This window comes from Ahaetulla prasina, chromosome 5, assembly GCF_028640845.1.
Source record: "Ahaetulla prasina isolate Xishuangbanna chromosome 5, ASM2864084v1, whole genome shotgun sequence".
NCBI classification, from domain to species: domain Eukaryota; kingdom Metazoa; phylum Chordata; class Lepidosauria; order Squamata; family Colubridae; genus Ahaetulla; species Ahaetulla prasina.
This window is the reverse complement of record NC_080543.1, coordinates 2,828,847-2,846,562: the sequence shown is the minus strand read 5'-3', so window position 1 is coordinate 2,846,562 and position 17,716 is coordinate 2,828,847. Positions and strand designations below refer to the sequence as shown.

The following is a 17,716-nucleotide window of genomic DNA, read 5'->3' as shown; positions in this document are numbered from 1 at the left end:
GCCTTCCCACCACCCGCTGAACCCGCGCCTAGGTTGCGCTCGCGATCTTTCCCCCCGGTCGTCGGGATGGAGGGCTCGGGAGCAGAAGCCGGGCTGGAGGGGGGGGCGGCTGAAAGAATTGGGGGAGTGGGGGGGGGAACAAAGAGATCGACGTCGTAGACATACCACATCACCCATCTTTGTCTCTGGGCAGGGGGTTGGACTAGAAGACCTCGAAAGTCCCTGCCAGCTCTGTTCTGATTGATTGATTGATTGATTGATTGATTGATATAGTCTAGGGTCTCCTGCTTGAGCAGGGAGTTGGACTGGTGGACCTCCAAGGTCCCTTCTGACTCTGTTTTCTCTTCTCTTCCCTTCCTTTCTCTCTTCTTCTCTTCTCTTCTCTTCTCTCTTCTCTTCTTTTCCCTTCTATTTTCTCTTCCATTCCTTTCCCTCCGCCTCCCCTCCTCTTTCTTCTATTTTCTATCTTCTCTTCTCTTCTCTCTTCTATTTTCCCTTCCCTTCCCTTCCATTATTCTATCTTCTCTTCTCTTCTCTTCTCTTCTCTTCTCTTCTCTTCACTTCTCTTCTCTTCTCTTCTCTTCTCTCCTCTCCTCCTCTCTTCTATTTTCTCTTCTCTTCTCTCCTCTCCTCTCCTCTCCTCTCTTCTATTTTCTCTTCTCTTCTCTCCTCTCCTCTCCTCTCTTCTATTTTCTCTTCTCTTCCCTTCCCTTCCCTTCCCTTCCCTTCCATTCCATTCCATTCCATTATTCTATCTTCTCTTCTCTTCTCTCTTCTATTTTCTCTTCCCTTCTCTTCTCCTCTCCTCTCACTTCTATTTTCTCTTCTCTTCCCTTCCCTTCCATTATTCTATCTTCTCTTCTTTCTCTTCTCTTCTCTCCTCTCCTCTCTTCTATTTTCTCTTCTCTTCCCTTCCCTTCCATTATTCTATCTTCTCTTCTCTTCTCTTCTCTTCTCTCCTCTCTTCTATTTTCTCTTCCCTTCCCTTCCCTTCTCTCCAGTCTACAACACAGCCCGTTCAACGGTTCCAAGGAGGCTCCACACCCCCGTTTGCACCACTCAGGTGACCCTGTGGACACAGGTAGCCTCAAGGACTCTCTGAAAGGGTGCAAAGGACCAGCTGTCGGCATGGAGTATCTAATCCTTCCCTTCCGTCCCATCTGATCAGAGCTGAGGAAGCTTCTTGGAGGAGAAGCGAAACGTCTTCAAAGAAAAAAACCAGAAAGTCCAGGTCCCTCTTGAAAAAAACGAAGCATCTTTGGGGACAACCTGACCTTGGATGGTGGAAAAGACAAAGAAATCTACACGGAACACCTGGAAGAACCGGCCAAGCTTGGTGTGATGCGAGAATGAGGGTTTGGAAAGCCTAACCTGTGTTGTGTGAACTCAGCTGCATCCCCGGAACCCGGGTTCATAGCAACATCCAGGCCATGAAGCAACCCATCCAGATGTGAGGACAATCCACCTTCGCTCTGGACCCTGCAGGGTGGGGGACTACAATGCCAGTAATCCCCTGGCTGTCTTAAGTTGCAGCCCTGATGGGGGTGAGGCAGAGGGGGGCTGAGGTCCCCAGATTCTCCAGGGCGGCTACTAAGCCACCAATTGTGGTTTAGAAATCCCAGAGCAACATTGGAGATTGGTTGATCTGGTGGGATAGATGAGGGGGGGCTGAAGTGTCACAGCTGCGATGGGGATGGGGCGACAATAATGTCACAGGCACAGAACGATGTCATGATGCATTTGCTAACAATCCCTTGTGTTGTGTGTTGTGTATTTAGAACAGTTGTAGCATCCCAGGGTCATGCGATTCGCTTTTGCGATCTTCTGACAAATGAAATCATTGGGGAAAAGCCGGATTTGCTTAAGGACTGTGTGATTTGGGGTGAAATGCTCCTGGTTCGGACCGGATCGCCCGATCCGGTAGCGATGGCGGCGGGTGGTTCGGAGAACCGGTAGCAAAAATCCCTTCCCCCCCGCTTGCCCAGCTGAGCCACGCGATCATCAGAGATTTTTTTTTTTACTTTTAAAAGCATTTTTTCTTCGGCTGAAAAAATGCTTTTAAAAGTTAAAAAAAAAGCCTCTGATGATCGCACGGCTCAGCTGGGATTGTCAGAACCCTTTAAAAGCATTTTTTCTACAATCTCTTCGGCCGAAGAGGTTGTAAAAAAAAAAAAAGCTTTTAAAAGGCTCCTCTGGCGATCCCAGCTGAGTTGCCTGATCATCACAGGCTTTTAAAAGCATTTTTTTACAACCTCTTTGACCGAAGAGGTTGTAGAAAAAAATGCTTTTATAAGTAAAAAATTTTTTTATATTGCTATATTGACCATCAATTGTGTTGTAAATGTTGTACCTTGATGAATGTACCTTTTCTTTTATGTACACTGAGAGCATATGCACCAAGACAAATTCCTTGTGTGTCCAATCACACTTGGCCAATAAAATTCTATTCTATTCTATTCTATTCTATTCTATTCTATTCTATTCTATTCTATTCTATTCTATTAAAAGTTGGCCACGCCCACCCAGTCACATTAACCCCCCAAGCCATGCCCACAGAACTGGTAGTAACACATTTTACATTTCACCCCTGCTGTGATTCATTTAACAACTGCACCGATTCACTTAACAAACCTGGCAAAACAGGTCGTAAAATCAGCCGTGGCTCATTTAAAAAACTGCCTTGCTTAGCCCCAGAAATTCTGGTCGTAAGTCGAGGACTGCCTGTTAGCCTCTTTCAGCTGCCAGATTCTAAGAGGCTGTTTCACCTGCCTTCCCAGGTATGTTGAGAGCAGACAAAGCAGAGAAGCCTTTTTAGTGTTCTTCTCTACAGCTACCAAGACCAGCAGAATTCAGATAATTTTGTCTAGCGGTTAAAGCACCAGGCTAGAAAACAAGAGCCGGTGAGTTCTAGTTCTGCTTAGATATGAAAGTCGTCTGGGTGACTTTGAGCCAATCAGGAAATGGTGAGTTCTAGTCCCACCTTAGCAATGAAAGCCAGTTGGATGATTTTGGGCCAATCACCAGGAGTTCCCTCCCTTCCTTCCTTCCTTTCAATTCCCATCTTCCTCCCTCCCTCCCTCCCTCGCTCCCTTCCTTCCTTCCTTCCTTCCTTCCTTCCTTCCTTCCTTCCTTCCTTCCTTCCTTCCTTCCTTCCCATTCCCATCTTCCTACCTTCCTTCTCTCCTTCTCCTTCTCATTCCAATCTTCCTTCCTTCCCACCTTCTCATTCCCATCTTCCTTCCTTTCTCCCTCTCTTCCTTCCTCCCCCTTCTCCTTCCTCTCTTCCCCTCTTCCCCCACTCCTCCTTCTCCCCCCCCCCCACCATCCTGAAAGCCAGCTGGGTGACTTTGGAGACAGAGAGAAATTTTGGACTCATCTGTGTAAGTTGTAAGTTGAGGACTAGCTGTATTGTACCACAAATAGCCGCGCCAACCAAATCTTAAATCGTATCCTTCCAATTCCTGTAGCTATCTATTTCTTAAAGCCACCCACTCTTTCAGCCATACTCAACAATAAGCTGCAAATCTAGAAGTCCAAACTCTCCTGTTTCTTTAGAATCCTGCAGCAATTTAATTCTCCATTTCTTGCCTTGCCAGACAAATTTAGAAATGTCTTTTTACCCTTGCTTAAGAGGTACATCAGTCATCAAGGGTGATCTGGAATAAAAATAGCATTCTAGGTAAAACATTCATCTTAATCACAGATATTCTTCCCAACAATGACAATGGCAGTTTTCCCCATCTCTACATATTTTTTTAACTTCATTCTATACCATAGCACAATAATTTTGAAACAACGTACAATTCACATTTTAAAGGTATTATTAATCCTTTTTCTCAATGTTAAGACCAGATTTATTCATTAACTCGTCTTGACCCTCTGTAGTAATTTTCAACGAATATCTTTGGTTTTGTTTGTTAATCATGAAATCTGTGTCAAAAATTTTGTATGAATTGTGACGACTGTTAAAAAAAATTGTTCTAAGAGGCTGATTAAAGTGATTCTGATAGAAATCTCAGAGATATTTGCCATTTTTAAAAAGGTTTATTGAAAGAACAGGGAAAATATACAATACTGGAGACAGGGCAAAGGACTTTGATTTCATCTCTGGAAACCTGTTGTGGGAGGAAGCACTTAGTTTGCCCATGTAATTTATTAGAATTTATTTTTATGGCAGAATTTCCTTGCAGGATTTCAGAAAACAGGTCCTCTTTTTCACCGGTTCCTTAACTAGAAAAAAAGCAGAAAGGAAGAGGGTTTAAGTCACAGCAGTCTAAAATTATGCATTTTTTTTAAAATGTTCCAACAAAATAAACAGCAAGTCAATAAATTTCAAGTATGAAAAAAATTGAAATGCTTCAAGCTTTACTGCATTAGAAAATTACAGAAAACCAGATAGACAAGGATATTTAGTTACTAAGTATAAACAATAGATAAAACAAGAACACAAATATATACAATTTAATGTTTATAATTATTGCACGGATTATGGTTATAAGAAAAACACCACGAATAGCTTTTCTTTTTCTTTTTTTCTCTGTTTTTAATATAAAAAAGATCAATAAAGTATGTTAAAAAAAAAAGAAAATGACAGAAAACCTAAAGCAACCCTTACTCCTTTATTTTTCATTTAATGTTCTCCTTCTTGGAGAAAAAATGACCAAGAGGATTATATTTACTTTAAAAAAAAAACATGGTAGAGGCAGACTGGGGAGAAAATACTTCACTCTTGCTGCAATGATTTTCTATGAGCAACTATGAGCAACTATGAGCAACTATGAGCAACTACATAGCAAAAAAAGCTCTAAGAGTTGTAAACCTAATCTTGCGTAGCTTCTTTTCCAAAAACACCACACTACTAACCAGAGCATATAAAACATTTGCTAGACCAATTCTAGAATACCACTCGCCTGTTTGGAACCCTCACCACATCTCTGACATCAATGCAATTGAACGTGTCCAGAAATATTTTACAAGAAGAGTTCTCCATTCCTCTGAAAACAACAAAATACCTTATCCCACCAGACTTGAAATCCTAGGCTTAGAAAACTTGGAACTCCGTCGCCTACGACAAGACCTAAGCTTAACTCACAGAATCATCTATTGTAATGTCCTTCCTGTTAAAGACTACTTCAGCTTTAATTGCAATAATACTAGAGCAACCAATAGATTTAAACTTAATGTCAACCGCTTTAATCTAGATTGCAGAAAATATGACTTCTGTAACAGAATCATCAGTGCTTGGAACACTTTACCTGACTCTGTGGTCTCTTCCCATAATCCTAAAAGTTTTATCCAAAAACTTTCTACTATTGACCTCACCCCATTCCTAAGAGGACCATAAGGGGCGTGCATAAGCGCACAAACGTGCCTACCGTTCCTGTCCTATTGCTTTTCTTTTCTTCTTCCTATATACATATATGTTTATACCTCCTTATATTTACCCATATATGTGTTTATATATTATATAATCTTTTTGTATGATACCTACATATATTGTTATGACAAAATAAATAAATAAATAAATAAATAAATGAGGGGAAAAAGACACACAAACGTTTTCAATTTGGGGAATCCAGACTTGCAACGTTTTGACCCGTTTTGTAATTGATCAGTTTCAGAATTTCATTTTTCACCCCTTTGCATCTAGTTTCATTTATTTACGATATTTTACACATGTGTTACCTTCTCTTCTCCGTCCTTTGTTTTCTATTCAGTTTTCCTATTCTCCAGCCGCTGCGTTTTCTTTGGCGTGCAAAGCTATTTCATTTAACAACCTCTGCAAATTGTTACTCAGTTGGGGCATCACCAACCCTGATGGTGCAGAGCCTCATGTCCTCCCCCCAAAACCCCAAAAATTGCTTTTCCACCATGTCAATTTGTGGACTTCAACTCCCAGAATTCCCTAGCCAGAATGCCTTAAAGACAGGGAATTCTGGGAGTTGAAGTCCACCCGCCTTCCAGCGGCCAACTTTAAAAAACGCTGCTTTAAAAAAAGGGGTCTCCAACCTTGGTCCCTTTAAGACTTGTGGACTTCAACTCCCAGCAAAGCTGGCTGAGGGACTCTGGGAGTTGAAGTCCACAAGTCTTAAAGGGACCAAGGTTGTAGACCCCTGTTTTAAAATATTTCAGAAACACAGATCAAGCTAGGATCGGGTGGTTTTATGTAGCATTTTACAATCCTTACCTCTCGGAATCCATTCACGTGATATGTGACCCACATCTGGGGTGGCTCCGTTGAGCAAGGATGCGCGATCCATGTCCAGTTGCGGCTTGTTGACAGGATAATAAAAGGTCTTTTTGCTGTGCCTGAAGTCTCATGGAGGTTTTTAAGAAGAGGTTGGATAACCCTTGGTATAGGGTTTCCTGCCTAAGCAGGGGGTTGGACTAGAAGACCTCCCAGGCCCCTTCCAACTCTGTCATTCTATCCTATTCATGCCTAACAGGGCACAGCATTCGTAGCAATTAATATAATTGGTAGGTACGCTTGCCATCCTGGCAAGAACTGTTTGCAGAAAATCCTTCGGTTAAAATCCCCCCTTCTTGCGTGTCTCTCTTCTCTCTTTGGCTCAAGGAGACCCATTGCCTCGGACCGGATCAGGCCGAACTTCAGAAGGGAGCTTCCCAAGAAACCTGAGCCAAAACCATCAACCGTTTCAGCTGCTCGTAAGATACAAACATCACCACGTTCCAGGACCCCAGCCGTAAGAAAGAAGGGATGAAGCTGGAAAAATGAGAAAAGAAAAAAGGAATTTAAATCGCTGGTACCCGAGACAATGCAGAAGCGTCTGTGCCCAGAAACTCCAAAAAAAAAAAAAAACCTCCCAAGATGGTGGCCACAAGGTTGTGTGTTTGATGCGCCAGCTCCTTGTTTAGCTTCAGTAGCGTGGTAGATTTGGGATCAGGAGGTCACGGTGGCTATTTTGACTCTTTGGATCCCTGCTGTAGATGCTCTTCCTTCTCCAACGTGTAATTTGGACTCATGGCCAATTTGGACTCATGGTCGAGGACTATATATTGCCCTGAAATTGCCCATCAAAACCCACGTGACCACCAGGATGGAAGTGTGAAAAGCCGCGCTAAGTCGCTTTTCTCAGTCCTGTTGTGATTTTGGTCACTAAACGAACGGGTTCTAAGTCAAGGACTAGCTGTATCTTCCTCTGTCCTCCAAGGAGGGTCTCTGGGAGACCCTGAGGACGGATGGGGAGGAGGGCCAGGGGACCCTCCTCTTGGTGAGGGGAGCAATCCACCCACCCTTTGTAGAAGGCGTTTGGTCCTTCCTTCACCACCATGGTCAGCATGCAGCTCAAGGCGTTCTTGTATTGTCCGGCACTGGAGTTCATGTACCGCGTCTTGACCACGTCCACCGGAGACGCCACCACCGTCGCGCAGAAACCGGCTCCGAACGCAGCGACGAAGTGGCACGGGAAATTATCTGGGGAGAGAAGGGAGGAGAAGGCCCTTAGGATGACGGGCATCAAGAATCCGGATAGAAGGTGCTCCTTCTCTCCCAATAGGCTTCTGCAGAAAGCATTCACGGATGAACAGAGTTGGAAGAGACCTTGGAGGACATCTAGTCCACCCCCACCACCCCGCCCAGGCAGGAGACCCTACACCATTTCTGACAGTCCAATCTTGTCTTGAAAGCCTCCGGTGATGAAGCTCCCACAACTTCTGAAGGCAACTTCTGTTCCATCGGTTGATGGTTCTCACTGTCAGGAAATTCCTCCTTATTTTCAGGTTGAATCTTTATTTTTATTTTATTTATTTCCTTTTTTTAAAAAAAAAAAATCCTTGATTTATGAAGCCGTTCCCTTACGTGTCATAAGGTGCCATTTCTACAGTTTTCTTGTATTTCTGACATATCCGTTTTCTTCACGCGACAGGTAGTCCTCGTTTAGTGACCGCAATTCAAACCGGCAACTTGGTTGTTAAGCCACGCGTTTGGTTAAAAGGGAAACCCTGACAAAGCTTGTGATCTACCTTCATCTTTGCTTTAGTGCTTTAGTGAAGACTGGTCGCAAATTTACTTTTTTTAATCACAGTTGTAGCTGCCAATGGTCGCTACCGTGTTTCCCCAAAAATAAGACCCTGTCTTTTTTTTTTTTTTAATTTACATTTATATCCCGCCCTTCTCCGAAGACTCAGGGCGGCTTACAGTGTGTAAGGCAATAGTCTCATTCTATTTGTGTATTTACAAAGTCAACTTATTGCCCCCCCCAACAATCTGGGTCCTCATTTTACCTACCTTATAAAGGATGGAAGGCTGAGTCAACCTTGGGCCGGGCTTGAACCTGCAGTAATTGCAGGCTGCTGTGTTCTAATAACAGGCTTCTAACAATAACAGGCTCCTGAGCTATTACGGCCCCTTCTCTTATATTTTTTTGAACCCTGAAATAACTGCTTGGCCTTATTGCCCTGCGCTCAAAAGCCCCATTGGGCTTATTTATCAGAGGGATGTCTTATTTTGGGGGAAACAGGGTAAACGGAGCCGTCACTAAACGAGGATCACCTGTAATGCAGAATTTCCCCCCCTCCCCCGTCCCAATTTTTCCCTGGCCGTTGGGACGAAGAGGTTCCCTTACCAGTCATCAGGTGATATTTCAACAGGGTTTCCTTTATGAGGTCGTAGGTCACCATTTCCCCACAGTTCACAATGGCGTTGCGAGTGATGTTGGGAATCGTCCCTGCCAGGAAGGAAAGGAAATGTTGGTTAATGGTGGGGAGGGGGGGAAAAATGAAGGTTTTGGGTTCGAAAACTGCTTTGGGAAAAGAACAGATGGGGAGCAGCACCTTTCCAGAGGCCTCGGACCCCTTCTTCCCGGGCGATCGTTCGATAGGCGTCCACGGTCCCGTTGTACCTCTTGGGAGCCCCCACCAGCTGGATGTGGGCTTGGAAGCGGACTTTCACCACGTCCGTAGGTTGGGCGCAGGTCACCGCCATGGCGCCGGTGGTACAGCCGGCCAGGAGGCGGGTGAAGATGCTGGTATCTGAGAGGTGACCAGGGAGGAAGAGGAAGGAAAAAGGACACGTGAACCACCGAGAAGAGTACAGAAATGGCTTTGGACAAGATACGCGGAAGCCGGTAGCAAAACCTGAGCTCGGTCCGGGAACACGGGGAAATGTGAGAAAGAAACTCAAGGTGCCCTTTCCTTGAGTCTCTTTGGTATAAGAGGGAGGGGAGGGGAACTCCCTCAGGCTCTGGAGGCCTTGCTATTAGCACCCGGAGCTATAAGGTAGTTTATTTTTGGTGGACTCTGTTTCCTGGCTTGGCCTACCCCGAAGGGCTGAGTGTTAGTGAGAAATTAGGGAAGGGGTCGCTTGGAGATGTGGTTGATTAAGCTCTTGACACTGTTTGTTGGTGGCGGGGAGGAGGAGGAAGGGAAGAAGGAGAAAGTAGGTGACAGAAGAAGAGGAGGAGGAGATGACAGAGGAGGAGGAGGAGGAAGGGGAGGAGGAGGCAATGAGGAAGAGAAAAAGGAGAAGGAGAAAGAAGAAGAGAAGGAGAAAAGGAGAAAGAGACGATAGATGAGAATAGGAAGAGAAGAAGAGGAGGAGGAGGAGGAGGAGGCGATGAGGAGAAGAATGAGAAGGAGAAAGAGGCAGAGAGGGAGAGAGTGAGAAGAAGAGAAGGAGAGGGAGGAGGAGGAGGAGGGGGAGGAGGAGGCGAGGAAGAGAAGAAGGAGAAGGAGAAAGAAGAAGACAAGGAGAGAAGGAGAGAAGGAGAAAGAGACAGATGAGAATAGGAAGAGAAGAAGAAGAGGAGGAGGCAATGAGGAGAAGAATGAGAAGGAGAAAGAGGAAGAGAAGGAGAGAATGAGAAGAAGAGGAGGAGATGAAGGAAGAGGAGGAGGAAAGGGAGGAGGAGGCGATGAGGAAGAGAAGAAGGAGAAGGAGAAAGACGATAGATGTGAATAGGAAGAGAAGGAGAAAGGGAGAAGTGGAGGAGGAGAAGACGAAGAGAAGCAGGAGGAGGAGATGAGAATAGGAAGAGAAGGAGAAGGAGAGGAGAAGTTAGAGAAGGAAGAGGAGCAGGAGAAGGAGAAGAAAAGAAGAGTACATGAGAATAGGAAAAGAAGGAGAAGATACAAGAGAAAGAGGAGATGGGAGGATGAGGAGGACGAAAAGGAGAAGAAGAGAAGGAGAAGAGGAGAAGAAAGAGGAGGAGAGGGGACCAAGTGGTCGAGGAAGAGGAAGACGAGGAGAAGACACTTATGATAGCCTCTGGACTTACGCTCGGAGCCCTTGGGCGTGTAGAGCTCCTTCACCGAATCGTAGAGCCCGATCCGGACGGAAGCGAAGCTCATCTGGCGCTGAAGACCGGCCACCAGCCCCTTGTAGAGACTCTTGGGTCCTTCCATCTTCACCATAGTGGTGATGGTCCCCAGGACCCCCTTGTATTTCACTTGTCTGCTTGCTTTGCAAGTCCTCGATTCCCCCTGAATCTGGGGGGAGAAAGGGAGACGGTGTGGCCTTATCTCCCCCTGGCATGGGTTTAAACCAGAGGTTCTCAACTTTGGCAAGGTTAAGGCGCGCGGACTTCAACTCCCAGAATTCCCCAGCCAGCGTGGTTCCTTCTGCACTCCATAGCCCCTGCTCAATGGCATAGCTCTCGCTCTGTCTCCTTTGGCCACCCTCCAAAGGTGCTTTTTTTTCAAAAGGCAACTGGACTTTCTTTGTTTTTTTTCTTGGGGACGTTTCGCTTCTCATCCAAGAAGCTTCTTCGGTTCTGGCTGGAAGATGGAAGGATTTATACCAGTGGCGAGTTTCACATTTTGGTACCACCGGTTCGCCCTGAGTGCGCACGCTTGCTTTGCATGCATACTTTTTGCCCATGTTGTGCATGCCTTCCGTGCATGCGCCCGACCTCAAAAATGTGCCTAAATAGGACGGCATGGCTCCGGGGAGGGTGTGCGGGCCCACCTACGATCTCCGCTACCGGTTCGCCTGAAGTGGTGCGAACCTCTGGGCCCCTGGTGGCTCAACAGGCTAATGCAGTCTGTTATTAACAGCAGCTGCCTGCAATTACTGCAGGTTCTAGTCCCACCAGGCCCAAGCTTGACTCAGCCTTCCATCCTTTATAAGGCAGGTAAAATGAGGACCCAGATTGTTGTGGGGGGGGCAATAAGTTGACTTTGTATATAATATACAAATAGAATGAAGACTATTGCTTGACATAGTGTAAGCCGCCCTGAGTCTTCGGAGAAGGGCGGGATATAAATGCAAATAAAAAAAAAAGATTTATTCAGCCTTCCATCCTTCCGAGGTCAGTAAAATGAGGACCCAGATTGTTGGGGGCAATAAAAGTTGACTTTGTATATAATATACAAATGGATGAAGACTATTGCTTAACACACTGTAAGCCGCCCTGAGTCTTCGGAGAAGGGCGGGATATAAATGCAAATAAAATAAAAAAACCGGCTGAATGCCACCTCTGGTTTATACTCTTAGCAACCATCGTCTCCTTTAGTGACGGTGCCATTCTGACCGGGACCTACCTGGAGCCGGACTTTTGCTGTGTCCAAGGGAAAGGTGCAGAGGTCAGCAATGCAGGCGGCTGTGCCAGCGCTCAGGAATTTGATGGGTGCCGACGGTGGGATCTCGGTGGGCTTCAGGCCGACCATCTTTCTCTACGATCTCCACTCCACCAAAAAAATCCTCCTTTGGCTGCGACCTACAATTTGTGACGGATGCCGCAGACGCAGCTCCAGCCTTGAGGAATGAAGGAACTGAGAAAAAGAAGAAAAAATTTAAATCGATCACAAGAACGGCGACGGTTACTAGGATGGTCGTTGTTTTCGCTGGACTGAGATCTCATCCGGAAGAGTTTATCCATGCCAGCTGAACCGATAGGAAGAGACGGAGCAGCTGCCTGTGTGCAGGAACAGTGGATCCATCGGATATTGGGGTAGAGGAGCCCAGAGACGGTCTTGTGGAAAATGCAGATGGTGCTCCACTTACAAGGGTTCGTTTAGTGACAGTTCCATGTTATAATGGTGAAAAAATAGAAGAGAAGAGAAGAGGAGAGAAAAAGGAAAGAGGAGAGAAGAGAGGAGAAGAGAGGGGGAAGGAAGGAAAAGAGAGAGGGAAGGAAGGGAGGAGAGGAGAGGGGGAAGAAAGGAGAGGAGAGGGGGAAGGAAAGGAGGAGAGGAGAAGGGGAAGGAACGAGAAAAGAGAGGGAAGGAAGGGAGGAGAGGGGGAAGGAAGGAGAGAGGGAAGGAAGGGAGGAGAGAGGGGGAAGGAAGGAAAGGAGAGAGGGAAAGAAGGAAAGGAGAGAGGGAAGGAAGGAAAGGAGAGAGGGAAGGAAGGGAGGAGAGGAGAGGGGGAAGAAAGGGAGGAGAGGAGGAAGGAAGGAAAGGAGAGAGGAAAGGAAGGAAAGGAGAGAGGGAAGGAAGGGAGGAGAGGAGAGAGGGAAGGAAGGGAGGAGGGAAGAAGGAAGGAGAGAGGAAGGAAGGAAAGGAGAGGAAGGAAGGAAAGGAGAGGAGGAAGGAAGGAAAGGAGAGAGGAAGGAAGGAGAGGAGAGGAGGAGGAGGAGGAGAGGAGGAAGGAAGGAGAGAGGAAAGGAAGGAAAGGAGAGAGGGAAGGAAGGGAGGAGGGGAGAGGGGGAAGAAAGGGAGGAGAGGAGGAAGGAAAGATAGGAGAGAGGGAAGGGAGGAGAGGAGAGGAGGAAGGAAGGAAAGGAGAGAGGAAGGAAGGGAGGAGGAGAGGAGGAAGGAAGGAAAGGAGAGAGGAAGAAAGGGAGGAGAGGAGAGGGGAAGGAAGGAAAGGAGAGAGGGAGGGAACTCCCTCAGGCTCTGGAGGCCTTGCTATTAGCACCCGGAGCTATAAGGTAGTTTATTTTTGGTGGACTCTGTTTCCTGGCTTGGCCTACCCCGAAGGGCTAAGAGTGAGAAATTAGGGAAGGGGTCGCTTGGAGATGTGGTTGATTAAGCTCTTGACACTGTTTGTGGGAGGAGGAGGAAGGGAAGAAGGAGAAAGTAGGTGACAGAAGAAGAGGAGGAGGAGATGACAGAGGAGGAGGAGGAGGAAGGGGAGGAGGAGGCAATGAGGAAGAGAAAAAGGAGAAGGAGAAAGAAGAGAAGGAGAGAAGGAAGGAAAGAAAGGAGAGAGAGAAGAGAAGAGGAGAGAAGAGAAGAAGAGGAGGAGGAGGAGGAGGAGGAGGAGAAGAAGAGAAGAGAAGAGGAGAGAGGAGAGAAGAGAAGAAGAAGAAAAATTTAAATCGACGGTTACTAGGATGGTCGTTGTTTTCGCTGGACTGAGATCTCATCCGAAGAGTTTATCCATGCCGGCTGAACCGATAGGAAGAGACGGAGCAGCTGCCTGTGCAGGAACAGTGGATCCATCGGATATTGGGGTAGAGGAGCCCAGAGACGGTCTTGTGGAAAATGCAGATGGTGCTCCACTTACAAGGGTTCGTTTAGTGACAGTTCCATGTTATAATGGTGGAAAAATAGAAGAGAAGAGAAGAGGAGAAAAAGGAAAGAGGAGAGAGAGAGGAGAAGAGGGGAAGGAAGGAAAGAGAGAGGAAGGAAGGGAGGAGAGAGAGGGGAAGAAAGGAGAGGAGAGAGGAGGAGGAGGAGGAGGAAGGAACGAGAAAAGAGAGGGAAGGAAGGAAAGGAGAGGGGAAGGAAGGAAAGGAGAGAGGGAAGGAAGGAAAGGAGAGAGGGAAGGAAGGGAGGAGAGGAGAGGGGGAAGGAAGGAAAGGAGAGAGGGAAGGGAGGAAGGAAAGGAGAGAGGGAAGAAAGGGAGGAGAGGAGGAAGGAAGGAAAGGAGAGAGGGAAGGAAGGGAGGAGAGGAGAGGGGGAAGGAAGGAAAGGAAAGAGGGAAGGAAGGGAGGAGAGGAGAGGGGGAAGGAAGGAAAGGAGAGAGGGGAAGGAAGGAAAGGAGAGAGGGAAGGAAGGAAAGGAGAGAGGGAAGGGAGGGAGGAGAAGAGAGGAGGAAGGAAAGAAAGGAGAGAGGGAAGGAAGGGAGGAGAGGAGAGGAGGAGGAAGGAAAGAAGAGAGGGAAGGGAGGAGAGGAGAGGAGGAAGGAAGGAAAGAAGAGAGGGAAGGGAGGAGAGGAGAGGAGGAAGGAAGGAAAGGAGAGAGGGGAGGGAGGAGAGGAGAGGAGGAGGAAGGAAAGGAGAGAGGGAAGGGAGGAGGAGAGGAGGAAGGAAGGAAAGGAGAGAGGGGAGGGAGGAGAGGAGAGGAGGAGGAAGGAAAGGAGAGAGGGAAGGGAGGAGAGGAGAGGAGAGGAGAGAAGAGAATTCTTTATTGGCCAAGTGTTATCAGACACAGGAGGAATTTGTTTCTGGTGCAGAAGCTCCCAGTTTAAAACAGCAAATATCGTAACAGGTCACAGGTCATAACCATACTTACAATAATCAATCACAAACTGCAAACAACAATCGATAAATCACATAAACAGCCCCTAAGCGACTGATCGCAAGTCGAGCTCCACCTGAAACCAAGCAGTAAAAACAGAATTTTTACCTGGACTCGGATTATCGTCTCTCCGGAGCCTCTCAGGCTGGCGTTCCCCCCGTTCGCAGCTCGAAGAAAAAAAACCTTCTTGCAAAACCCAGATCTTTCCGATCATTGCCGATGAACCGTCCGTCAATCAACGATCCGGCCAGTCCGAGCGGGGAGCAGCCCCTCCGTCCGGCTCAAACAGATGTCGGGACTCTTTTGATTTGTCATCGTTGTCGATGCCCCTTTATAAACTCAGCCGGGATGGCATTTGAACAAGATACCAAGGGATGAAAACACGGATCGTGTGGCGGGTCAGCCAGTGTGAGGACAGAAATGACCCTTCCTCCCCCCCCCACCGCCGGGCCCCCCCCGGTCTGTGGGACCCAAAAATAGCAGTGGGATGTGTCATTCTGGAAAAATACACAGGTCCTTGATGTACAACCGTTTGTTTAGTGACCGTTCGAAGTTACAACAGCAATGAAAACAAGTGACTTCGGCTCATTTTTATGACCGCTGCAACGTCTCCAGAGTGACGTGAACCAAATTCAGAGCCTTGGCAACCGGTTCGCATTTATGACGGTCGCAGTGTTCCCCTTTTTACGGCCTTCTGCTGAGTGTAATCAATGGGGAAGCCATATTCGCTTAATGACCGCATGGTTCACTTAACAGCTGCACTGATTCACTTAACAATCGAGACCAGAAAGGTCGTAAAATTCACTTAAGAACCGTCTCGCTTAGCAAGGGAAATTTTGGGCTCGTAAGTTCGGTCGTTAGTCAAGAACTACCTGCATTCTTTCGTGCGGGGCTTTCTTAAATTGTTTAATTTTAAATTTTAAATTTTTCTCTGTTTTTAATTGGGGTTTTTAGATTCTTAATTATTCTAATTCCGGCCATATAGTATAATAAGTTTTTTAATTGTATTTTAACTGTATATTGCTTTCTTTTATCCTGGCTGTACACCGCCCTGAGTCCTTCGGGAGAAGGGCGGTTTATAAATCTAATAAATAATAAATAATAATAATAATAATACTAAACGTCCAAACTGCCCATCTCTGCAGTGTCTGGTGGCTGCGTTCATACAACCAATTTAATCAGGTTCTGTGCAAAAAAACCAGGGATTGCTACAAAGGTACCAGCATCCTTAACTCAGTCGGTGTTAACTTGGGGAAAATGTTTCGCTCAGTTTAGCAAAGGATAAAAATTTATTTCTGGGACTCTGCCAGTCTAGAAAATGAGTGAATTCAGTTCCAGGTGAGACTTACGACCGCAATTCAGGATTTCTGTTGCTAAATGAGACAGTTGTTAAGTGACCAGAATTTCCTTTGCTAAGAGAAGTTGGTTGTTAAGTGACTCGCGCAACCTTTTTGCCCTCGTTAAGCGAATCACTGCAGTTGTTCAGTGAATCATGCGGGCGTTAAGCAAATTAACGCCCCCAAAGTCATCGAGGAAGCCGAATTCACTTAATAACCGTTTCGCTGACTTTTAACAGTGATTCACAACTGCGGCATGAAAAAGTCGTAAAATGGGGCAAAATTTGCTTTAACAACTGTCTTGCTTAACAGCAGAAATGTTTGGACCGAACCCTGGTTGTTAAGTTGAGGACTGCCTGTATTTATTTAACGCACCTATTTATTCAAGCGGGACTGGATTGAAATTTTATTGGGGTATTTATGTTTTAAGATGTTAAATGGTTTTAAAATTTCGGCCACATTATAATATTTCTTTTTAACCTCTTTTTAATGTTTATATATTGAATTTTTACTTGCCTGTACACCGCCCTGAGTCCTCCGGGAGAAGGGCGGTATAAAAATCGAAATAAATAAATAAATAAATAAATAAATTGGTGGATCTGCTGCAAATCCACAAGCGTGCAAGGCATTCGGAACCCAAGAGTCGTCTATCTGGAAGGCATCCTTGAGGTCATCTGGTCCAGCCCCCTCCTTACTAAAGGAATCCACACTAGAGCATTCCCAGCCCAGCGTCAGCCGCTTCTCTGCGTATTTAGGGACGTTACTAGGAACAGGTTGTGCTTACAATTTACAGTTGTAACAGCACCCAAGGCCAGGAAGTGGCGCGTGACCTCTGCCACTGTTGTTGCGGACGTCACAAGAAATTAAAAAAAAAATTTTTTTCCCTCCTTGGCAGGAGAAAATTCCAGCCTCTTCTCGAGTTTCTGGGACAAACAGTTCAGGAAAGCATACACGGTTTATTTGGGTGCCTCTAGTAACCGAAGAATGTTCCCACAGCCAGCTGGGTTGTCTGGCAAAAAAATATTAAAATAGCCTCATTATTAAAGACGGTGGAACTGAGAATGGACAGTAGAATTTTACCTGGAGGGGGATTTGAGCCAGAAATAATTCAGATTATTGGCACCTCTTATGGGAAATAATTTGCATCCTGCATGCACGCGACTGGATGGAAAAGTCAGGATTTCTGAGAAATTCTGATAAGAATTGAACAATCTTTTTTGGGGGGATATGAGGACGAGCCCAAAGAAGTAGTTAAAACAAGGGGATTTTTCTCTGTAGCGAATCAGCCTCACAGCCTTCCTCCATAGTACTCAATTCCCACAATCCCCAATTCATATGGTTCACGGCTGGGGATGATGGGACTCAGAGCGGAAAGCAGGGAGGGGACCAGACTGGGAAGGGTTGATTTTTGCATTCTCAATTTCAAATTTTCAACCATTTTGCGTTTGCGTATCCAATCACACTTGGCCAATAAAGAATTCTATTCTATTCTATTCTATTCTATTCTATTCTATTCTATTCTATTCTATTCTATTCTATTCTATTCTATTCTATTCTATTCTATTTTTCCATTGCAGGAATGGAACGCTGGTTCGGTCGTGCTTCGCTCTCATTTTAATATTAAAATTACGTCTAATTTTTAAGCGGTGGAATGGTAATATAGGTTAGTCCTCGATTTAGGATTGCAATTGAGCCCGGCGTTACGGTCGTAAATCATGCTGGTTGTTAAGTGTGTCACTATTTGACTGCATCTGATTTGATAATCTTTTTTGCAATGGTTGTTAATAATGAATGCCGATTTTGTGACCTTGTTTGCAATGGTTGTTAAGTGAACACTGATTTTGCAACCTTTATCTTCAATGGTTGTTAACCAAACCAAGCACTGAGAGCATATGCACCAAGACAAATTCCTTGTGTATCCAATCACACTTGGCCAATAAAGAATTCTATTCTATTCTATTCTATTCTATTCTATTCTATTCTATTCTGTTCTGTTCTGTTCTGTTCTGTTCTGT

The 17,716-nt window shown here is 45.8% G+C and overlaps 1 protein-coding gene across 1 annotated transcript in view; it reads right to left on the bottom strand.

Moving 5' to 3' along the window:
• Nucleotides 1-14,680, bottom strand: part of UCP2 (uncoupling protein 2) — a 36,959-nt gene extending 22,279 nt beyond the window's left edge. Inside the window, exons 1-8 of the mRNA XM_058185085.1 lie at nucleotides 14,473-14,680; nucleotides 11,500-11,730; nucleotides 10,236-10,446; nucleotides 8,794-8,991; nucleotides 8,586-8,687; nucleotides 7,255-7,435; nucleotides 6,622-6,724; nucleotides 1,275-1,332 (exon numbers count right to left, since the gene is read on the bottom strand). Coding sequence (XP_058041068.1) covers nucleotides 1,275-1,332; nucleotides 6,622-6,724; nucleotides 7,255-7,435; nucleotides 8,586-8,687; nucleotides 8,794-8,991; nucleotides 10,236-10,446; nucleotides 11,500-11,625 — 979 coding nt within the window. The 5' untranslated portion in view covers nucleotides 11,626-11,730; nucleotides 14,473-14,680. The remainder of the gene's footprint in view (nucleotides 1-1,274; nucleotides 1,333-6,621; nucleotides 6,725-7,254; nucleotides 7,436-8,585; nucleotides 8,688-8,793; nucleotides 8,992-10,235; nucleotides 10,447-11,499; nucleotides 11,731-14,472) is intronic.
• Between the last annotated feature and the right edge of the window lie 3,036 nt (nucleotides 14,681-17,716).